Below are 25,295 nucleotides of genomic sequence, written 5' to 3'. Positions count from 1 at the left end.
AGTAGTTTGCAAATTAATGGCTTACATTGTGAATAACTAAAGCTATAAGGGTTTTGTTCGGAAGTTTTTAATTACATTTGTCTTTTCACTCGATATTTATTTATTCATATTCCTCTTGCCATTTCACTTTATCGACATCCAATACAAAGTAGATTGCAAATTCATCCCTTATATTCTTTCCGGTTCTTCCTGCGTTGCCTCCCTTTCTCTGAAGACATTTATTTTGCGGAGATATCCTCCAACTGCCATCCGAAACCCTGCCTGTTTCTGGATCTTCCACATAAAAACTGCCATGTGGGTAGTACTCTGTGTCACTTTCTTTATTTCTTCTAAGAAAACTGTTCAAAGACAGTTGCAAGAGTCATTAATGTTGCTTTCTCAGGACTTAGTGTACAGTTGTTCTAAGACACCGAAAAACTGTTTACAATATTAAAAAAAAAATTCTCCACAATTCTTCTAGCGCGATATATTCGATAATTAAATATTCTTTCCCGGCTGCCTTTCTCTTGCCATCCTGCGGATGGTTTCATCATGCACTCTTAAAGAGCAAACGCATCGTCTCCCACCATAACAAATGGCAAATCTTCACAGTCAAAATCCATTTCCACTGTTTACCTGTAACAGAAAATAAAAAAGCCGAACACGTGTTTACAAGAGTTTGAAACTGTATTCAACATTTTTCAACAGTTGTAAGTTTGCCAAACTCATGACAGTTCCAAGTTTGCCAAACTTAAACTGTTGTATGTTTTTGTTTGTTGGAGTTGGTTTTCGGTGTGAAGGTACCTTAACACTCACATACATGTGAATGAGACTCGAGCCAGCTCAGAGACGTAGATTAGTCGTCAAATGACATCAGCCGATCCGACGTAAGCATCCCCACCATGACTACCGTGTTGCATACATACCTAAAAAACACGTTTTCAGACGACTATAGCATGGAAACGGCGCGCTTCCGGAAATGGTTTCCAATTCAAAACGTTATCTACTCAGTACCCTCTACAAGTCCTAGAACTTTGTAAGTCGTACTGCATCGCATATACGCTCCAGCAAAGCCCTCAAACGGAAACTTTTTGCAGTGAACACATGGTATGTCGTGGGGCGATCACCCTGTTTTTAAAATAATTGAAAAGCCACGACCGCTTCAAAATCTTTTACTAGATGACCGGTTTTTTACTACCGCTTATAACTTTACCTCACTGTTGGAGTGGGGGTTTTCTTAAATACTTTTTCATGTGTGAAGCATTCTCCAAATACTTCAAATTTTTAATTTGCACCTTGCTACTTTATTATGCAGTTTATCAAAACACTTTCAAGTTTCGCTTTTGCTGAGTCAGTAATTTTTGGACTCGGACTGTGTTAAACAACAATACAGAAGTAAACAAGAATGTCGAGTCGTGGAAACGAGGGTATTCCAAGTAAACAAATTGCGAACGAAACATTGCCAAGGTTCCAGAATTTTAATGAGGACTGGGTACATTGTTTCAGTGAAATTTTTGACTGAAGTTATTTCGCTTAGGCTGTTTAAATATTATGTTTTGCGATTGCAATTTCGACACATAGTCATCGTCAAGCATTGTAGGGTACTGGGACACACAACAACGTCAAGTTGTGACTACAGTGGAACATAGTTCATACCTGTGTAAAACCAAATACAGGGTGTTTAAAAAATGACCGGTATATTTGAAACGGTAATAAAAACTAAACGAGCAGCGATAGAAATACACCGTTTGTTGCAATATGCTTGGGACAACAGTACATTTTCAGGCAGACAAACTTTCGAAATTACAGTAGTTACAATTGTCAACAACAGATGGCGCTGCGGTCTGGGAAACTCTATAGTACGATATTTTCCACATATCCACCATGCGTAGCAATAATATGGCGTAGTCTCTGAATGAAATTACTCGAAACCTTTGACAACGTGTCTGGCGGAATGGCTTCACATGCAGATGAGATGTACTGCTTCAGCTGTTCAATTGTTTCTGGATTCTGGCGGTACACCTGGTCTTTCAAGTGTCCCCACAGAAAGAAGTCACAGGGGTTCATGTCTGGCGAATAGGGAGGCCAATCCACGCCGCCTCCTGTATGTTTCGGATAGCCCAAAGCAATCACACGATCACCGAAATATTCATTCAGGAAATTAAAGACGTCGGCCGTGCGATGTGGCCGGGCACCATCTTGCATAAACCACGAGGTGTTCGCAGTGTCGTCTAAGGCAGTTTGTACCGCCACAAATTCACGAAGAATGTCCAGATAGCGTGATGCAGTAATCGTTTCGGATCTGAAAAATGGGCCAATGATTCCTTTGGAAGAAATGGCGGCCCAGACCAGTACTTTTTGAGGATGCAGGGACGATGGGACTGCAACATGGGGCTTTTCGGTTCCCCATATGCGCCAGTTCTGTTTATTGACGAAGCCGTCCAGGTAAAAATAAGCTTCGTCAGTAAACCAAATGCTGCCCACATGCATATCGCCGTCATCAATCCTGTGCACTATATCTTTAGTGAATGTCTCTAACGGCGCTGAGGGGTTGCTGCGTTTGAATTTTGTATGGATAGAGGTGTAAACTCTGGCGCATGAGACGATACGTGGACGTTGGCGTCATTTGGACCGCAACTGCAACATGGCGAACGGAAACCCGAGGCCGCTGTTGGATCACCTGCTGCACTAGCTGCGCATTGCCCTCTGTGGTTGCCGTACGCGGTCGCCCTACCTTTCCAGCACGTTCATCCGTCACGTTCCCAGTCCGTTGAAATTTTTCAAACAGATCCTTTATTGTATCGCTTTTCGGTCCTTTGGTTATATTAAACCTCCGTTGAAAACTTCGTCTTGTTGCAACAACACTGTGTTCTAGGCGGTGGAATTCCAACACCAGAAAAATCCTCTGTTCTAAGGAATAAACCATGTTGTCCACAGCACACTTGCACGTTGTGAACAGCACACGCTTACAGCAGAAAGACGACGTACAGAATGGCGCACCCACAGACTGCGTTGTCTTCTATATCTTTCACATCACTTGCAGCGCCATCTGTTGTTGAAAATTGTAACTACTGTAATTTCGAAAGTTTGTCCGCCTGAAAATGTACTGTTGTCCCAAGCATATTGCAACAAACGGTGTATTTCTATCGCTGCTCGTTTAGTTTTTATTGCCGTTTCAAATATACCGGTCATTTTTGAAACACCCTGTATATGTGGATGTATAAATCTACTGGATGAAACAGCCACCACGTCTGCTACACGAATTTTGACATTAGTGTTTGTATTGGAAGTAGTTTTTATTGTCGTGTTAGCTGTTTGCCGTTATTTTGTCAGCTTTTTTGTGTGTGTTCCATGGTGTATGGAACAGTTGGTAGATTTGTACCACCACATGTATTGTACGCCGTTAAGAACTATGTTCCAGCATGCAACAGCTCTATTTTGTTAATGGGCCCCAATACTCCACAATGCTTGACAATGATTATGTGGCGAAATCGCAATCGCCGTAAATAATATTTTAAGCACCCAAAGCGGAATGACTTCTTAAAACGTTACCAAGGCTGACAGAATATTACCATCACCAATACTCGCACGCAAACTGTATGCGCAGTTGTTGGACTGTTGTGGTCTTGCGTTCAATTGTTGAAAGTGTTAGAAATGAGTGAGAAGGCCAAAATTTTGGGTAAATGATAAAAAGGTAATAAACCACCAATGGAAAAATGCTCCTTTTGCAGCACAAAAAAGGTGAATATGCTCCTTTTTAAAAGACTCTAAAAGTGGGGTAACAGATGCCTCGCTCTACATAACTGAAAACTTTAAAAAATTTCTCTAAAACTTTGGCATGCGAAGATATTCACGCTCTTTTTAACATGGAACTCACCTGTCACTCCCGAAGCTCTCCTAACAGTAGTTTACTCACACCCACTTGTCCATCGCGGTAAATCGTCATATCCATGCACTCACACTTCCCCGTTCTTACTCATTCAGCCCAACTCTTTGTCATTACGTCTTCTGTCTCTCTAGCTGTCACTATCTTCTGTCTCACAGAAAAAGTATTCTTCGTTCTGTCCTCCTTTCTGTGACTGTCTCCCTCTTGTTCTCTCTTACTGTTACTATTTCATTTATTCCTTCCCACTGCTACTCTCTCCTCACTATCACTGTTTCTCTCCTCTTCGCGGTCATAGTCATAGACTCTGTCTCTCAATATCACCAGCTCTCATTGACTTCTACCTTCTCCTTTTCTTCATTCCTCTCCCACTAGAACTGTCTCCTTCGCTCTTTTCCTAGTACTATTCCGTCACTGTCAACTGTGTTCCACTGCCACTATGTCTCACTCTCTCTCTTACACTGCCATTGTTTCCTTCGCTCTTTCTATACCACAACCATTGTCTACGTTCTTAAGTATTTATTACTTTTCTGCCTCTTTTCCACTACCACTGTCTCCTTCTCCCTCAGCATAGGGTAGAATGAGGTAGCCGGTACCCACTTTTCGGCCAGAGTCTTTAAAACAGGAGCGCATTCACCTTTTTTGCTCTCCAGGAGGAGTATTTTTCCGCTGGTTTCCTTCATTTCCTTGCTACAGCAGAGCATGTCACTCATATGAAAAGCACTTTATGGATCAGTAAAATTTCGATAGTTTACTTAAGTGAAATTCAAATAACTCAAAACTAATTTTAAACCTCAGACTGGACTTGACGAGCACAATAACTTTGCATCTGCTTCAGTACTACAACTCGAGGTTACCAGAATACTTCTGATGATAATACAGATGCTTCACAGCATATTACTCCGAGCTACGTCACTTTATAAACTACGTTTTCGCCTCACACCAGATTCTGCGAGTGCATTCTATGTGTACGAGTAGGGTAACTTTGAACCTCTGTACCTCGGAAATGGATAGACACATCAAGAAAATTTTCAAATCTCTTCGAGACCTGCATCTTAGGAATAAGTCGTAAAAATTACAGCCATTTTCTTTTCAAAGCCGTCTTCGAAGTCGCAGCCCGATTTTGGTACCCAAAAATCGTGTTTTTGGGGTGTTTCTCGGTGACTGATAAAGATTTTTGGAAACGCGAAGATGAAACTTCTAGATAACCGCATAGAGAATATACCGTTAAAATTTGAGCAATATCCTGCGGTTAGTTGTTTAGATATCCGTTGCTGACGGCGATTGGTGAAAATGCTTTTTTCGGTTTTTCTCGGGATTTTCGGTTTTTCTCAGGATCTGCCCATGAAGTAAAGCCTCCATAAGACCCTTAAGGCGCGCCATAGGCAACCGATTTGCTCCATTTTCCTATGCTGGGGGATGTATGTAATATTCAAATTTTGGCCCTGTACTGTATTTATAGAACAAAAACCTGCTTCAGTTGCTGGTAATGTTCTTAATTTATTCGACGACCGCAACATGAAAATGTGCCATTCAGTCAATGGGGATCACACCCACGCCAAACAAACGCATGTGAGCGTAGGACCAGCAACCACAGCCAGCTCCGAAAACGATCGTGGAATAAATTATGAACATTATTAGCAATCGAAGTGGATTTTCAATCTACAAACATGTTCCTGTGTTGCGGATGTTCCTTCTGATCATATATTTTTTACCTGTACTGTAGGACAGTTAGAGTAAAACGATCCTTCTGTTAGGTGTACAAATAGTCCCTAGACCAAAGGCTATACAGAACAGTTGACCCTACCTTCCTATCACCAATACGACCAAAGGAATGAGCCCCGGAGAAATCCCGTTTTTATGCACGATGGTTGGAACTAGGACTATTGGTATTTTTAAAAATGTCGGGAATCCGATATATCGATATTTAAAGGAGTATCACTGTCAGGTCTCGATATTTCGAAGAAGTGTTTCGATATTTAGATACATCGACGAAAAATCATGGACATACCTGCCTATAAAAACATCGGCTGCACATTTTAAATATACTGCCGGTTTTAGTGCTATACATTTAATTATTGATTTATTATTAGATATTCTGCACATCTATAAGCTAGCAGCCTGCCTATCCCCCTTTGAGCAAGAATTGACGGGAAAACAATGCACATTCACGCTTGGCGATAACCACTTTGCTAACAATGGTAACCGCATGTAAGTGGCACAATAAAAGGTGTTCGATGCGTCCGTCGTTGGGTTCCGTCATATATCGGATTTGTCTGGAATACTTCATGTTGACTTCCCTGTTTTTTCATTTCAGCGACGTAGCAGTTGTAGCGTCAAAAATATGTACTGAAGCTAAACGTTGCAGTTTCTGTTGGTAGCGCCGAGCGCCGATTACGTCAGCATTTCCCCTCACACGTCTCCACCTGCCGCCAGAAAAGTTTTGTCATTTAGACCTTTGTTCATCACATTCAGCAGCTGTTTTTGAAGAAAGCCGATGTGAAGAAACAGCCCACCAGTTGCATCAGAAAACAACATTGAACGAACTAACGTGAATAGCACATTAATTGCGTTAGAAAACAACTTTCAACGTGACTAGTGTGCTATTTCTTCACATCGGAAATCTTGCTATTCCATTCACTCCGCCACACCGTAGTGCAATCGGGTTTCTTCTTTTGTGCCATATGTATTTGCTTCACACAGTCAAAAGAGAACGATTGGACGCAATGAAAGCTCAAATAGTAGTAAGAGTCCTTCACAAGGCGCGAGGGGTAGCCGAGCGATCTAAGGCACCTTACCACGGCTCGCGCGGTTCCCCCGTCGGATGTTCGAGTCCTCCCTCGGGCTTGTGTGTGTGTGTGTGTGTGTGTGTGTGTGTGTGTGTGTGTGTGTTGTTGTAAGCGTAAGCTAGTTTAAGTTACATTAATTAATGTGTAAGCCCTGGGGCCAACAATGACCTCGGCAGTTTGGTCCCATAGGAATTTACCATCACAAATTTCCAATTTTTACTCCTTCACACAGTGAAAGTAAAATTATGTTCTACAACATCTAAAGAACATCTTCAAACATTTACGGAAAGTTGTGGAAAAAATGTAAAATAAAATTAAAATATCGGCATTCGATATTGCCATTTTAACATCGATATATCGGTGAAGAAAATATCGCCGATATACCGGGTGATCAAAAAGTCAGTATAAATTTGAAAACTTAATAAACCACGGAATAATGTAGATAGAGAGATAAAAACTGACACACATGCTTGGAATGACATTGGGGTTTTATTAGAACAAAAAAAAAAAAACACCTCCAATTGCTAGAAGCGTGAAAGATCTCTTGCGCGCGTCGTTTGGTGATGATCGTGTGCTCAGCCGCCACTTTCGTCATGCTTGGCCTCCCAGGTCCCCAGACCTCAGTCCGTGCGATTATTGGCTTCGGGTTTACCTGAAGACGCAAGCGTATCGTGATCGACCGACATCTCTAGGGATGCTGAAAGACAACATCCGACGCCAATGCCTTACCATAACTCCGGACATGCTTTACAGTGCTCTTCACAACATTATTCCTCGACTACAGTTATTGTTGAGGAATGATGGTGGACATATTGAGCATTTCCTGTAAAGAACATCATCTTTGCTTTGTCTTACTTTGTTATGCTAATTATTGCTATTCTGATCAGATGATAAACGCCATGTCATTCCAAGCGTGTGTGCCAATTTGTACCTCTCTATCTACATTATTCTGTGATTTATTCAGTTTTCAAATTTATACTGATTTTTTGATCACCCGGTACATCGATATTTTTTGGAAAATTTCGATTAATCGACAGCCCTAATTGGGACATACTGCTAGTGCATGCTGTTCGCATGGATACCGATTACTGGGAATATTCGATATGATACCTGCTTGCATAACTTAATCATAGCTAACCCTTGGTTCAAGAATCATAAAAGAAGGTTGTATACATGGAAGAAGCCTGGAGATACTGACAGGTTTCAGATAGATTATATAATGGTAAGACAGAGATTTAGGAACCAGGTTTTAAATTGTAAGACATTTCCAGGGGCAGATGTGGACTCTGACCACAATCTATTGGTTATGAACTGTAGATTAAAACTGAAGAAACTGCAAAAAGGTGGGAATTTAAGGAGATGGGACCTGGATAAACTGACTAAACCAGAGGTTGTACAGAGTTTCAGGGAGAGAATAAGGGAACAATTGACAGGAATGGGGGAAACAAATACAGTAGAAGAAGAATGGGTAGCTTTGAGGGATGAAGTAGTGAAGGCAGCAGAGGATCAAGTAGGTAAAAAGACAAGGGCTAGTAGAAATCATTGGGTAACAGAAGAAATATTGAATTTAATTGATGAAAGGAGAAAATATAAAAATGCAGTAAATGAAGCAGGAAAAAAGGAATACAAATGTCTCAAAAATGAGATCGACAGGAAGTGCAAAATGGCTAAGCAGGGATGGCTAGAGGACAAATGCAAGGATGTAGAGGCTTATCTCACTAGGGGTAAGATAGATATTGCCTACAGAAAAATTAAAGAGACTTTGGAGAAAAGAGAACCACTTGTATGAATATCAAGAGTTCAGATGGAAACCCAGTTCTAAGCAAAGAAGGGAAAGCAGAAAGGTGGAAGGAGTATATAGAGGGCCTATACAAGGGCGATGTACTTGAGGACAATATTATGGAAATGGAGGAGGATGTAGATGAAGATGAAATGGGAGATATGATACTGCGTGAAGAGTTTGACAGAGCACTGAAGTATCTGAGTCGAAAGGAGTAGACAACATTCCATTAGAACTACTGACAGCCTTGGGAGAGCCAGTCCTGACAACACTCTACTATCTGGTGAGCAAGATTTATGAGACAGGCGAAATACCCTCAGACTTCAAGAAGAATATAATAATTCCAATCCCAAAGAAAGCAGGTGTTGATAGATGTGAAAATTACCGAACTATCAGTTTAATAAGTCACAGCTGCAAAATACTAACGAGGATTCTTTACAGACGAATGGAAATACTAGTAGAAGCCGACCTCGGGGAAGATCAGTTTGGATTCCGTAGAAATGTTGGAACATGTGAGGCAATACTGACCCTACGACTTATCTTAGAAGCTAGATTAAGGAAAGTCAAACCTACGTTTCTAGCATTTGTAGACTTGGAGAAAGCTTTTGACAATGATGACTGGAATACTCTCTTTCAAATTCTGAAGGTGGCAGGGATAAAATAGAGGGAGCGAAAGGCTATTTACAATTTGTACAGAAACCAGATGGCAGTTATAAGAGTCGAGGGGCATGAAAGGGAAGCAGTGGTTGGGAAGGGAGTGAGACAGGGTTGTAGTTTCTCCCCGATGTCATTCAATTTGTATAATGAGCAAGCAGTGAAGGAAACAAAAGAAAAATTCGGTGTAGGTATTTAATCCACGGAGAAGAAATAAAAACTTTGAGGTTCGCCGATGACATTGTAATTCTGTCAGAGACAGCAAAGGACTTGGAAGAGCAGTTGAACAGAATGGATAGTGTCTTGAAAGGAGGATATAAGATGAACATCAACAAAAGCAGAACGAGGATAATGGAATGTAGTCGAATTAAGTCGGGTGATGCTGCGGGAATTATATTGGGAAATGAGACACTTAAAGTAGTAAAGGAGTTTTGCTATTTGGGGTGCACAATAACTGATGATGGTCGATGTAGAGAGGATATAAAATGGGGACTGGCAATGGCAAGGAAAGCGTTTCTGAAGAAGAGAAATTTGTTAACATCGAGTATAGATTTAAGTGTCAGGAAGTCGTTTCTGAAAGTATTTGTATGGAGTGTAGCTATGTATGGAAGTGAAACATGGACAATAAATAGTTTGGACAAGAAGAGAATAGAAGCTTTCGAAATGTGGTGCTACAGAAGAATGCTGAAGATTAGATGGGTAGATCACATAAGTAATGAGGAGGTATTGAATAGGATTGGGGAGAAGCGGAGTTTGTGGCACAACGTGACTAGGAGAAGGGATCGGTTGGTAGGACATGTTCTGAGGCATCAAGGGATCACCAATTTAGCACTGGAGGGCAGCGTGGAGGGTAAAAATCGTAGAGGGAGACCAAGAGATGACTACACTAAACAGATTCAGAAGGATGTACGGTGCAGTAGTTACTTGGAGATGAAGAAGCTTGCACAGGATAGAGTAGCGTGGAGAGCTGCATCAAACCAGTCTCAGGACTGAAGACCACAACAACAACAACCTGCTATAAACTACAGAGACGAGTAAAAGTTTCGGTTGCGGGAAAGGACTCGATAGCTTTTCTGCAGGAGCAGCAACAAAGCCGCGTCACCGTCTCGCCCGCCCCGCCGTGGCCGCAGGAGTCACAGCCTGAGCGCGGCGCGCTGCCCGGGCCCCGCCATCAGCTGCAGCCTCACCAGCCTGCCGCCGAACCTCGTGCGGGCAGTGCCCGACCCCCAGGGTAAGTCAGCCGTCTCGTGCTGCACGAGCAGTACCAGTACCCAGCGCTGCCCAGGTACTTAATATAAAGCCCGCCCGGTTGGCCGCGCGGTCTAACGCACGGCTTTCCGGGCGGGAAGGAGCGCCTGGTCCCCGGCACGAATCCGCCCGTCGGATTTGTGTCGAGGTCCGGCGAACCGGCCATTCTGTGGATGGTTTTTAGCCAGTTTTCCATCTGCCTCGGCGAATGCGGCCTGGTTCCCCTTATTCCGCCTGAGTTACACTATGTCGGCGATTGCTGAGCAAACGTGTTCTCCACCTACGCATACACCATCATTACTCTACCACGCAAACATAGGGGTTACACTCGTCTGGTGGTGAGACGTTCCCTGGGGGGTCCACCGGGGGCCGAACCGCACAATAACCCTGGGTTCGGTGTGGTGCGGCGGAGGGGTGAAGTGGACTGCGGTAGTCGTCGTGGGGTTGTGGACCACTGCGGCTGCGGCGGGGACGGAGCCTCTCCGTCGTTTCTAGGTCCCCGGTTAACATACAATACAGTACTTAGTATAATATCAACCCATTTCCATTCCTGCCAACGGCCTTGCCGCGGTTCCCGTCGGATCACCGAAGTTAAGCGCTGTCGGGCTGGGCTAGCACTTGGATGGTTGACCATCCGGTCTGCCGAGCGCTGTTGGCACGCGGGGCGTACTCAGCCCTTGTGAGGGACCTGAGGAGCTACTTGATTGAGAAGTAGCGGCTGCGGTCTCGTAAACTGATGTACGGCCGGGAGAGCGTTGTGCTGACCACATGCCCTTCATAACCACCTTCAGTAACGCCTTTGGGCTGAGGATGACACGGCGGCCGGTCGGTACCGTTGGGCCTTCATGACCTGTTCGGGTGGAGTTCAGTTTTAGTTCTTATTCCCGTTCCTACTCTGTTGGAGGCTGCTTTGATATGTCTGCTAAAAAAGCCGGAAAAAATGCTTGTTTGGTAATCAACTTACCTTACTTACCGACATAAACTCAGGGAAAAAATCGCAACACTTTCGCAACACCAAAAAATAAATAATATAGAGTAATGAAAGTTGGGGAACACATACGTCTAAGTAAGTGATTGACAATGCAAGATCACAGGATAATGTAAGTTCGAGATAAGCCATTGCAAATGTGAAATTCAACACATTAATAACCAGTGTAGCTGCCAGACTTTTGAATGCAAGGATGCATATGTGTATGCATTGTGTTGTACAGGTGCCGGTTGTCAGTTTGTGGGATGGTGTTCCATGCATGTTGCACTTGGTCAATACAGAGACGGTTAATGCTCGTTGTGTATGATGCTGGATTGTTGTCGATGATGTTTCATATGTGATCGATTGGAGGCGGATATGGTGATCGCGCAGGCCAAGGCAACATGGCGACACTTTGTAGGGCACGTTGGGTCGCAACAGCAGTATGTGGGAGAGTGTTATCTTGTTGGAAAACAGGCCCTGGAATGCTGTTCATGAATGAGAGCAGAGCAAGGCTGAATCACCAGACTGACATACAAATTTGCAATCAGGGTGCGTGGGATAATCACGAGAGTGCTCCTGCTTTCGTACGAAATCGTGCCACAGAGCAGTGTGTCTAGCATGCGGACAGGTTGGTTGCAGGTGCGCACTATTCCACCTTCCAACCATCACTGCCACCGATACAGAACCGTCATCAGAAAAGACAACAAAGCTGCACCTTGACCTGCAGCGAGCTCTCGCTTGACATTATTGAAGTCGCAAATGGTGGTGGTTCGGAGTCAGTAGCCGGCCATTGTGGTCGAGCGGTTCTAGGCGCTTCAGTCCAGAACCGCGCTGCTGCTAAGGTCGCAGGTTAGAATCCTGCCTCGGGCATGGATGTGTGTGATGTCCTTAGGTTAGTTAGGTTGAAGTAGTTCTAAGTCTAGGGGACTGATGACCTCAGATGTTAAGTCCCATAGTACTTAGATCCATTTGAACGATTTCGGGGTAAGTGGAATGCACGCTACACGGCATATGGGTCGGCTCTGCCCTAGAAGTAACCGATTTGTAGCAGTTCGTTGCGCCAACTACTACTCAAATTGCTGCTGCACTGCAGTGCGATGTGCCAGAGCTGTACGCTGAACACGACGATCTTCCGTCTCGGTAGTGCACTTAGCCGTCCGGAGCCTGGCCTTCTTGCGACAGTAGATTCTCGTGACCAACGCTGTCAACAGTAAAATGGCTACATTCTTGCCAAGCCCTTCCGTAGTATCGCAGAAGGAACATTCAGCAGCTCCTAGCCCTGTTACACGACCTCGTTCCAGCTCTGTGAGGCGCTGATAGTGGGGTGTTTGTCGCCTTAAAGGTATTCTTGACAATCATCAAATCACCACTTCCATTCTCGAAGGTAACTAACGCTCACGACAGTTACAGTGTGTATTTAAAACAACCCTGATTTGCATCCTCCTAGTGGCGCTATTAGCGCCACTCTTACGTGACTGGCGCGAAACCGAATAGACATCTTTTAGATGTAGAAACACTCCTACGAACTTTCCTTATGTCCCACAACTCCTTCTTAGGGTTACGATTTTTTCCGTAAGTGTAATTTGTTTTGGGGGATATACACTTGGAGCAGCGATTCCCCAGCTTTTTCAGATTGAGACATCAGATTTGCCTATTTAAAGGGTTAGCATCGTACAACTATGAAATAAACAGACTTAAAAATGGAATGAATAAACAATGACTCGACCAAACTCTGGAACTCCAAACCACTTACAAGGGAACTCCACATCGCACCCCCCTCACTTTTATTGGTGAAATGGCCCAGTGGATATCCCGTCAAAAACTGAACACAGATCAAGCTTGAAAACAGGAAGGAGATGTACGGAACTGTGAAAAAAGAAGCTAAATAGAAATAGCGCATGGCCCAAGCTAAAGATGTGCAGCATCGAGCGCACTGCTAGAAGCACCACGACGTGGTTGTGTGATCATGGTGTTGGACTGCAGAGCGGGAGATCCGTGTTCAAATTTCCCTCTTGCCTTATATATACACACATCAAAAAAGTTTGGCATCACCTCGGTTCTGAGAGTTCCGGAACGTGTACAGAAGAATGGAATAGAGATCAACATAAACATTATTTCCGCCCTTTTTATTGCTCATCGCGACATTGCTGCTCGCGTTGGTCGAAATCCAATGACTGTTAGCAGAATATGGAATCGGTGGGTTCAGTATGATAATACGGAATGCCGTGCTGGATCACAACGGCCTCGTATCACTAGCAGTCGAGATGACTGGCATCTTACCCGCATGGCTGTAACGGATCGTGAAGCAACGTCTCGATCCCTGAGTCAACGGATGGGGACGTTTGCAAGACAACAACCATATGCACGAACAATACGACGACGTTTGCAGCAGCATGGATTATCAGCTCGGGAGAACATAGCTGCGGTTACCCTTGACGCCGCATCACAGACAGGAGCGCCTGCGATGGTGTACTCATCGACGAACCTGGGTGCACGAATGGCTAAACGTCATTTTTTCGGATGAGCCCAGGTTCTGTTTACAGCATCATGATAGTCGCATCCGTGTTTGGTGACATCGCGGTGAACGCACATTGGAAGCGTGTATCTGTCATCGACATACTGGCGTATCACCCGGCGTGATAGTATGGGGTGCCGTTGGTTACACGCCTCGGTCACCTCTTGTTCGCATTGATGGCACTTTAAACAGTGGACGTTACATTTCAGATGTGTTACGACCCGTGGCACTACCCTTCATTTGATCCCTGTGAAACCCTGCATTTTAGCAGGATAATGCACGACAGCATGTTGCAGGTCCTGTACGGGCCTTTCTGGATACAGAAAATGTTCGACTGCTGCCCTGGCCAGCACATTCTCCAGATCTTTCACCAATTGAAAACGTCTGGTCAATGGTGGCCGAGCAACTGGCTAGTCACAATACGCCAGTCACTACTCTTGATGAACTGTGGTATCGTGTTGAAGCTGCATGGGCAGCTGTACCTGTTCACGCCATCCAAGCTCTGTTTGACTAAATGCCCAGGCGTATCAAGGCCGTTATTATGACCAGAGGTGGTTGTTCTGGGTACTGATTTCTCAGGATCTATGCACCGCAACTGCGTGAAAATGTAATCACATGTCAGTTCTAGTATAATATATTTGTCCAATGAATACCCGTGTATCATCTACATTTCTTCTTGGTGTAGCAATTTTAATGGCCAGTAGTGTATTATTGCTACATAGGAATGAGGGAACGAAAAAAATAATGGCTTCATTTGGACATCCAAAGAATCATTAATGCAGGCTGTATGTAGCAGGGAAGATTCGAAATTCATACCTTTCACAGAATGACTAAACAGTGCTACTGTTCAAACAACTAACGAGGATGCAGCTGGTGAGGTCGTCGACAACCGCCGACAGGTGACCAAACCGTAATTTTCGAGGCAAGAAAGATATAGTGAAAGACTGATCATACGAGTGTTGTGCTATCGACTTGGCACCAAGGTCTGCGGTCTTTCTGCCTTACGCAGGGAGCATTTCCAATACCATTGGTCGTATTTTGGGGAAATATGATGTGAAACGTGTTTCCGGACCTCCATCTAAGTTACAGTCTTTCAGTTTCCGCGAAGGATGATCTTGGTTTGCTAAAGACGGGGGTCTACCGTATTCCTTGCAGTTGTAGCATGTTATATATTTATCAGATGGTCAGAAACGTGGAGAACCGGTTTGCTGAGCATAGCCGTCAAAAATGCTTACAATAGCGGAGCAAATCGGCTGTGTAGAACATTGTCTTGAGACAGGCTATCCTACGGAATATAACACGGAGAGTCTGGCATGTGTTTGCATCTGCTGGAATTGTGTTATTAAGGAAGTAGTTGAGACTAAATAAGCAAATAAACTTTGTAAACAGAGATGGAGCATTTTGCTTAAATTCTGCGGGGAATCCTACTCTCTACCTCACGCGTTGTTTAGTAGTTTTCACTGTCGATGACTTCTGGCATCGGTCAACTTTGGTTGTGTGGTGGCGTAAGTGTGTGTTATCTTTCCGAAATTGTTTTCCAAACCGACAGTTTAAATCACAATTGAGCACTGTGGGACTTAAACATCTGAGGTCATCAGTCCCCTAAACCTTAGAACTACTTAAACCTAACTAACCTAAGGACATCACACATGTCCATGCCCGAAGCAGGATTCGAACCTGCGACCGTAGCGGTCGCGCGGTTCCAGACTGAAGCGCCTAGAACCGCTCGGCCACAACGGCCGGCTTATGTGCCGCAGCTTTTCTTTGAAAATGGCAGAGTGGTCACCTATCGAAATACTGGCGGTTGTCGATGACCTCACTCGGCTGCATTCTCGTAAGTTATTTGAACATTGCATACGCAGGGAGAAACTCAGGCTTCAGTGCTACAGTATTTAGCACAGTTCATATCATCCGCCATAACTCGGTATTACTTTTATTTTGAAAACCCAAATATCTTGAGATTTACATACACAGGTGTGTGATGATGGAGGTTTGTGCTCGTTGAATCATTTGTATTTACTCGCATTGGAGATTTGTGTTTTTTCTATTGTTTCCACTGTTCGTTTCTGTTTGACAAAGTAATTTTACAGTAGCTGGCTTCCTCCAGTCGTGCTCTCAACGTAATGCTTCGAACCGTTCGCTGTTGCCAAACTGCCACAACAATTGGTCATTCCCCTTGCCTGGCTTTATTTCTCGTTGTTTTGGATCCCGAATCCTGGACCTGTCCGTTTAATCTCATCACACATGATGACCACGAAACAACACACTTACCCACACACATAATGACACTAACGATATAAACGCGTTTCATACACAGCACTAACCAAACACTACTAGATTCTTCCACACAAGACGCGATTCAGTGTCACATTATTATAATAACAGAGATCGTCTTACATTAGAAAAGTTTCACACGACATTACGTGAAGCCAAATTTTCGAAGGCTGCAATACATTGTTGCTACTGCAGTATCAAAGTCATACATGTAACAACTATACAGCTCATAGTGTCATAGCTGAACAGTTAGCAAATTATTTACTATCAAAAACAATCTTGATCACAATTTATTTATTACGGTGACCGGTTTCGACCACTACTGTGGTCATCTTCAGACCAATGAGTAAGAACCTCTGGTGGTAAATCGTACGAAAGTCGTAGATTCGAAACTATGAGAAACACTAAGATCTTTTTTATTTCTAAATCTAGTTAAAAAGACTTCCATTCTTATTTTTATTCAATCAGTTGATTTAAATGTAGTTTTTTAAATTTCTGATGCTTTGGCATATCATTTTCGCTATGGTATTGACTTTTTTATTTACTGTTTTTTTTTTCTACCTGTCATCCGTTTTTCATTTGGAATCTTCCAGTATCGTGTATAACCTACAACCAAGTGCCAAGCAAGACTGCTCATTGGTTGGTCAAGTGGCAGTTCGTGTAGCCAGTGTAAGGAACGTTTAAGGTTAACAATGAATGGCAGCGAGAAATTAGTTTGTTTTTTTAGCGCTGAAAGAGAAATTTTTATGTCTTGTTCATAGAGGTTAGCTTTAATCGGCGTCAACAAAGCGATTGTGATTTTAGTTTTGGCGCTGATTGTTGATCGCCGTTTCCTGGGATAGGCTACAATGCACATCACGCGAAGACGTTTGGGTTAGGACTTGAGTTTAAATTCAGGGTACGAAACGCGCCGTCGGCCGCAGTTCAGTCATTTGTCTCTTGAAATCAGCCGTCGACAGAGCACTCGCATTCCTGTCACTCGCGGCGCCCCTTCCAACATTACTCCGCGCTACACATTTACAGCATTTCTGAAGTGACCCGCCGTGTTTGTGTGTAACCTATCACCTAGCGGTAGCCGATGTGGCAACACTGTAGTGGCAAGTGACAGACGCCAACTATCAAGTCATTTTAATCGGACGACACACAGGAATTGATTCGCAGTCGACCAGTTGCCGATTCTCATCGCAATGGGTTTCATTTGAGTCGCTCCATGTGCTTCACAATGACACTTGCTTGTCTCAATATTCTTTCTCCCGTGTATTCTGGATCACAAGCATACTGCAAAGATGTTCTGCATCAAGAGATAGGTTACTGAAGGTGTAACAGTCGTGGACTAGCTGAGAAGGGATGTCTAAGTTGGCGAGATGTACACTACTGGTCATTAAAATTGCTACACCAAGAAGAAATGCAGATGATAAACGGGTATTCATTGGACAAATATATTATACTAGAACCGACATGTGATTACATTTTCACGCAGTTCCGGTGCATAGATCCTGAAAAATCAATACCCAGAACAACCACCTCTGGCCGTAATAACGGCCTCGATACGCCTGGGCATTTAGTCAAACAGAGCTTGGATGGCGCGTACAGGTACAGCTGCCCATGCAGCTTCAACACGATACCACAGTTCATCAAGAGTAGTGACTGGCGTATTGTGACGAGCCAGTTGCTCGGCCACCATTGACCAGACGTTTTCAATTGGTGAGAGATCCGGAGAATGTGCTGGCCAGGGCAGCAGTCGAACATTTTCTGTATCCAGAAAGGCCCGTACAGGACCTGCAACATGCGGTCATACATTATCCTGCTGAAATGTAGGGTTTCGCAGGGATCGAATGAAGGGTAGAACCACGGGTCTTAACACATCTGAAATGTAACGACCACTGTTCAAAGTGCCATCAATGCGAACAAGAGGTGACCGAGACGTGTAACCAATGCCACCCCATACCATCACTCCGGGTGATACGCCAGTACGGCGATGACGAATACACGCTTCCAATGTGCGTTCACCGCGATGTCGCCAAACACGGATGCGACCATCATGTGCTGTAAACAGAACCTGGATTCATCCGAAAAAAATGACGTTTAGCCATTCGTGCACCCAGGTTCGTCGTTGAGTACACCATCGGAGGCGCTCCTGTCTGTGATGCAGCGTCAAGGGTAACCGCAGCCATGGTCTCCTAGCTGATAGTCCATGCTGTTGCAGACGTCGTCGTACTGTTCGTGTAGATGGTTGTTGTCTTGCAAACGTCCCCATCTGTCGACTCAGGGATCGAGACGTGGCTGCACGATCCGTTACAGCCATGCGGATAAGATGTCTGTCATCTCGACTGCTAGTGATACGAGGCCGTTGGGATCCAGCACGGCGTTCCGTATTACCCTCCTGAACCCACCGACTCCACATTCTGCTAACAGTCATTGGATCTCGACCAACACGAGCAGCAACGTCGCGATACGATAAACCGCAATCGCGATAGGCTACAATCCGACATTTATCAAAGTCGGAAACATGATGGTACGCATTTCTTCTCCTTACACGTGGCATCACAACAACGTTTCACCAGGCAACGCCGGTCAATTGCTGTTTATGTATGAGAAATCGGTTGGAAACTTTCCTCATGTCAGCACGTTGTAGGTGGTGCCACCGGCGCCAACGTTGTGTGAACGCTGTGGAAAGCTAATCATTTGTATATCACAGCATCTTCTTCCTGTCGGTTAAATTTCGCGTCTGTAGCACGTCATCTTCGTGATGTAGCAATTTTAATGGCCAGTAGTGTAACAGTTGCCCATGAGAAGTTGGTCTACAATAAGTTGACGATTGGCTCGACGTCTGTCGGGAACGGCAGTGCCTCCGCATTGTGGCACCCGAGGGGAAAGGAGCAGCAACGGGAAGGCAACGTTGGCTGTTTGCAGCAGTCGTGGGACCGTTACTCGCGTTTTGTACTCATCACCAAATCTGAGGCGGCAGTCGCGGAAAGATTTCCCGCTGAAGTGCCACTTTCGTCGGACCCGAAGCCACCTAATTTGTTGATGTATTCAGGCCTGAGAGTTTTACCTACAATATATGTATTATTTATTTATCGAAAATAATGAAAAATGAAAGTAGATGTATGCACAACTTAGGACACTATGAACTGAAAGTCAGCAACTGACTTTCGGAATCTATCTGCACATTACATTTACTAAAAGCGGCACCACTGTAACGTTTGCCGGCCGTGTGGCCGAGAGGTTCTAGGCGCTTCAGTCTGGAACCGCGCGACCGCTACGGTCGCAGGTTCGAATCCTGCCTCGGGCATGGATGTGTGTGATGTCCTTGGATTAGTTAGGTTTAAGTAATTCCAAGTTCTAGGGGACTGATGACCTCAGATGTTAAGTTCCATAGTGCTCAGAGCCATTTGAACCATTTTTTCAGTAACGTTTACAAAGTGTAATTAACTATGCGTGAAACAATTGTCAAAATAATGTTCACTACAGATCACTGTCACCAACGCCTGATTCAAGACCATCATCATCGCTTGAGGGCCTGGTATTGATGATAACTTCATCGATGATCACTTCCATTATTTCACCTTGTGTCCAATACTCTTGCTCCAGCGGGTTCACTTTCCTGCAGTAACCTTGGCATTCCTTTGCAGTAACTGAAAGGAAAGCAGCATTAACAAGATTCTGCAGTATTTTCTTCGGCATATCAGGAGTGACTGCTTCTCCCTGAAATCGCGTTTTATTTTGGCCATGCCAATGTATGTTTCCTGACAGCAGTTGCAAGGCAGTAGGCGGACTACTTTGTGGCCTTTGCTCTCAGCGATTTTTCCACGCCGTCCACGTTCACGGATGATTTGTTTTGCTTTTTTTTAGACAGCAATTCAGCCTTCCTCTCTGAGTCGTTGCAGTTTATTTGCCTGTCTCGTAACAACTCTTAACATATTTATTAGGCATTCTACCGAACTTTTTGATGTGTTATGACACATTATCCGTGGAATCACAGAATTGGGTGGAATATTAGGAACATCATCATCTCCCCCCCCCCCCTCCCGGCCCCGCCACCTTCCCGTCGACCACCGCTACTTTCGTTAACTCCAAGAAGTTCCCAAGTTAGTGGAAACAGTTTCTTGTATGAAACTTCCTGACAGATTAAGTCTGATTGCCAGACCAGTTTCCCAGGTTCGAGTCTCTGTGCGGCACACTGTTGTAATTTGGCAGGAAGTTAAACGCACATTCCGCTGCAGGGTGAAAATGCTGTCTATATTCTTGCATCTTGCTGCAAGTACTTGCTGAATTTGTCATTTCGCGGAAGTTTTTCTCAAACTGACCGATATGTGTGTTCAGCACCGGTTCAAGAATATCAGTGTCGAATAAAAGAATGGCACAAAGACAGATGTTCCGAAACAAAGGTACCATTGGAATCCCGAAACACATACAATAGCCATTACCAGTCAAGAAAATACGAAATGTGTTTACCAATAAATTTCTTTCACCAGAGAGTAAAGCCGAATGGCAGTACAGATGTCTTTAAATTTTAGCTTATTTTTTAATATTATCTCAAACGTAAATGCATTATGTTTGTGATAAAAGCAGTAAGTACTGCTTGCAACAATCGAAGAGCAGTTAAAAGGCAGTCTTTTGTTGAGACACCGAGCCGCAGTTTTGTTTCTTATTATCCCATATTTGGTTATACAACAGACAATAAATGTTCGACATTTGCATACGACCTCAAAGTTTTTAATCTAAATGAAAACCTCTGATTTTAGTTAACTGAATCGTGTTTCTTTTTAACTTCAACATGTACTCCTCTAACGTTTTTCTATTTTTTATTTTTGTAGTTCGTCACGATTTTTATTCATTAATAATAATGCAACAACAGTGGCGACTGCTCTGATGTCTTAGGAATAACTGCACTTCTGCAACACTTGCAGCAAGTTTCTGAAATAAATTTACTCCAGTGTCTTGAAGAAGTAGCTTGAGTACGTTTTTGTTCTACTGTAAACACCTTAGCAAGTTACTTGCTAGTGGACAGGAGCCTTTCATAATACTTCGCGTCTAGGCGCCGCTTGAAGTTCACAGCGCTCGGAGGCAAATGAATATCTGTCACGTAGTGCCAATTTTGTCCGCTTCTGGCAGCATAAGTGAAATCTTCAAGTTACTGTGGCGAAACAGTATTTCTCTGTGTGCAGGCAGTCTGAACCTCACAAAGCGTTCTAGTCTTGTCTGGATTTGGTGTCAGAAGTTCTGGATGCTGCGTCTCTGAATGATTAATGTGCTCGGGGACTGGATGTGTGTGTTGTCCTCACCATTTCGTTTCATCTTCGTCGACATACAAGTCGCCAAGTTACATCAAATAGAAAAACTTACAGAAGGCAGCCGAAAACTTGCAGAAGGCAGCCGAACTACCTTAGATAGGGTTTCGAGCCAATAATGCTATACGATCAGTTCATTACTTTAGAGGCCTAGTTTTGATTTGTCTTTCAGTGCTTTCTCAAATTCTTCGTACAGTATCATATTTCCCACCTCATCTTCACTTACATGCTCTTCCCTTTCTATAATGTTAGCTTCATGTTCATTTCCCTTGCTTTTAGCTTCGTCGTCTTTGCTTAGAACTGGCTTGCTACAAGGGCTCTTGATGAATTGGTCCAAATGGCTCTGAGCACTATGGGACTTGACTTCTGAGATCATCAGTCACCTAGAACTTAGAACTACTTAAACCTAACTAACCTACGGACATCACACATATCCATGCCCCAAGCAGGATTGGAACCTGCCACCGTAGCGGTCGTGCGGTTCCGGACTGAAGCGCCTAGAACCGCCCGCCCACTCCGGCCGGCGCTCTTGATGAATTATTCGTACAGCTGGTTCTCTTTTCTCCAAACGTCTCTTCAATTTTGCTATAGGAGCACGACTCTGCAGCCTTGCATTTGTCCTCTAGCCATTTCTGTTGAGCCACTTGCACTTCTGTAAAACCAAGTTTTTCGCTTATTTCGGTTGCTGCATTTTTATATTTTCTGCTTTCGTCAAATATCTTTAATATCTCATGTGTTATCGAAGGATTTCTACTAGGCCTTGTCTTTTTATTTATGTGATCCTCTGCTGTATTCACTGAATCTCTCAAAGCTACCTCCCACCTTGAATCATGGACCTTGCCGAGATGGGGCAGCCTTCATGCCTCAAAGATACAGATAGCTGCACCGTAGATGAAACAACACTAGAGGGGTATCTGTGGAGAGGGCAGACTAACATATGATTCCAGAGAAGGGGCAGCTGCCTTTTCAGTACTTTTAGTTGCATCAGTCTGGGTGATTGACTGATGCAGTCTTGCAACATTAGCCAACATGGGCTTGCTGTGCTGGTATTGTGAACGACTGAAAGCAAGGGGAATGTATAGCTGATATTTTTCCTAAAGCCATGCAGCTCAAATGTGTGGCTTAATGATCACGGCATCCTCTTGGGTGAAAGTATTCCGGAAATCAAATAGTCTCCCAGGCAAGGATTACACAGAAAGCTGTAACCATAAAAAAAAACAAGAAGAAGAAATTAAAAATTTGACTGTACTTTTCTCAGTAAAATTCTCCTGGGTATGTGAGCACATTGTCAATTTGTAAAATTCTACAACGATTCGGCAACTTTGTAAATGGCACTTCTCAGTGTGCTTTTGTTACCTGCTGAATGAGAAAATATTAGTTCTTATATACTGGCGAAAGAGGATGTTATCGTGATCTGATAGGGTATTGAGCACTGAGCCCCAGAAGGCTGGCTCTGATATGTTGTGACACCTTCGTTATCTGGCCACCTGGGGAAGAAGAGCTACAGAACTTGCACCAGCACCTCAATCAGCAGCACAGCAAAATCCAGTTCACTATGGAGATATAAAAGAATGGGATGCTGCCTTTCCTCGACCTGGAAGTTTACCGACAGCCTGATGATAAACTTGTACACGGATTAAACAGAAAGCCCACCAACACGGACAGGTACCTATATGCCTCCTCCCACTATGACCCAACATAGGAGAAGTTCGCCCTCGAACTTTAGCCAAGAGGGCCTGTAGTGTTGGCAGAAGAGCCAACACCGTATAGCTAGAGGAGGCCGAAATGCACGCTATAAGCTCACGCAGGCTGGCGTGAGGTCTGGAACAGGTCAGAGAAATAAGACTAGCCAAACAAGAGTAACTGGTAGAATACTTAACTTTAATCCACAATTGGTGAACATCGCTCTTGTTAATACATAAGTGCAATCTCAATATACTGGTAATGGCGCCTTGCTAGGTCGTAGCAACTGACGTAGCTGAAGGCTATGCTAACTATCGTCTCGGCAAATGAGAGCGTATTTGTTAGTGTAGCTTCGCTAGCAAAGTCGGGTGTACAACTGGGGCGAGTGCTAGGAAGTGTCTCTAGACCTGCCGTGTGGCGGCGCTCGGTCTGCAATCACTGACAGTGGCGACACCCGGGTCCGTCGTATACTAGCGGACCGCGGCCGATTTAAAGGCTACCACCTAGCAAGTGTGGTGTCTGGCGGTGACACCACAGGGCCCACAGCATTAGCACTGAAGAAGATCTGAAGGCTGAACTACAGAACTTCAGGTCGATTTTTGGAGTCATTGGTTATGGAATGAAGATGATGACTATGGCGGCAAAGAATGAAGGCAGTAGGGAAATGTCGAACGAAGCACAAAACATCGCCATATTAGCATATCTTCAAGGAGTCATTCAACACGTGGGAAAAATTCTCTGCTGAGCAGGTATCAAGCCAAATTTTTGGAGCAGCAACAGAATAAAAAATGTCCTTGGCTCAAAATAAGATGCGGCTGACAGGATACATGTTGCTGGAGTTTACGAAATGAGGTGGGAGTGTGGACTAGTGTATATGGGCAAGATGGGGCGACTGATCAGCACACGGGTATCTGAACATGAAAGATTTATCCGACGGAGACAATACACCAAGTCAGCGGTGACAGAACGCCTGGATGAGTTGGGCAGACAGAGCTCCGAGAAGCCCACATGTTAGATGAACAACCTCCTACCTTCAGCAGGGGGATTAGAGAGGTGATACACTATGTGATCAAAAGTATCCGGACACCCCCAAAAACATACGTTTGTCATATTAGATGCATTGTGCTGCCACCTACTGCCAGGTACTCCATATCAGCGACCTCAGTAGTCATTAGACATCGTGAGAGAAAAGAATTGGGCACTCCGTGGAACTCACAGACTTCGAACATTGTCAGGTGATTAGGTGTCACTTGTGTCATACGAGATGCGAGATTTCCACACTCCTAAACTTCCCTAGGTCCACTGCTTCTGATGTGATAGTGAAGCGGAAACGTGAAGGGAGACGTACAGCACAAAAGTGTACAGGCCGGCCTCGTCTGTTGACTGACAGAGACCGCCGACAGTTGAAGAGGGTCGTAATGTGTAACAGGCAGATATCTATCCAAACCATGACACAGGAATTCCAAACTACATCAGGGTCCACTGCTTGTACTATGACAGGCGGAAGGTGAGAAAACTTGGATTTCATGGTCGAGCAGCCGCTACTAAGCCACACATCACGCCGTTAAATGCCAAACGACGCCTTGCCTGGTGTAAGAAGCGTAAACATTGGGTCACTGAACAATGGAAAAACGTTGTGTGGAGTGTCGAATCACCGTACACAATGTCGCGATCCGATGGCAGGGTGTGGGTATGGCGAATGGCCGGTGAACTCGTGAACTCATCTGCCAGCGTGTGTAGTGCCAACAGTAACATTCGGAGGCGGCGGTGTTATGGTGTGGTCGTTTTTCTGATGGAGGGGCTTGCACTCCTTGTTGTTTTGCATGGCACTATCACAGCACAGGCCTACATTGACGTTTTAAGCTCCTTCTTGCTTCCTACTGTTGAAGAGCAATTCGGGGATGGCGATTGCATCTTTAAACACGATCGAGCACCTGTTCATAATGAACGGCCTGTGGCGGAGTCGTTACACGACAATAACATCCCTGTAATGGACTGGCCTGCACAGAGTCCTGACCTGAATCGTATAGAACACCTTTGGGATGTTTTGGAACGCCGACTTCGTGCCAGGCCTCACCGTCCGACGTGATACCTCTCTTCAGTGCAGCACTCCGTGAAGAATCGGCTGGCATTCCCGAAGAAACCTTCCAGCACCTGATTGAACGTATGTCTGAGAGAGTGGAAGCTGTCATCAAGGCTAAGGGTGGGCCAACACCGTATTGAATT

General features: G+C 44.4%; 1 protein-coding gene across 1 annotated transcript in view; it reads left to right on the top strand.

Annotated features, from left to right (window-relative positions):
• The window catches only part of LOC126095587 (trichohyalin-like), a 117,642-nt gene that overhangs the window by 47,687 nt on the left and 44,660 nt on the right, over positions 1 to 25,295 (top strand). Inside the window, exon 4 of the mRNA XM_049910361.1 lies at positions 10,144 to 10,316. Coding sequence (XP_049766318.1) covers positions 10,144 to 10,316 — 173 coding nt within the window. The remainder of the gene's footprint in view (positions 1 to 10,143; positions 10,317 to 25,295) is intronic.

The sequence above is a fragment of the Schistocerca cancellata genome, chromosome 8 (genome assembly GCF_023864275.1).
Source record: "Schistocerca cancellata isolate TAMUIC-IGC-003103 chromosome 8, iqSchCanc2.1, whole genome shotgun sequence".
Lineage (NCBI taxonomy): Eukaryota > Metazoa > Arthropoda > Insecta > Orthoptera > Acrididae > Schistocerca > Schistocerca cancellata.
This window is presented reverse-complemented; position numbering and strand designations above follow the sequence as displayed.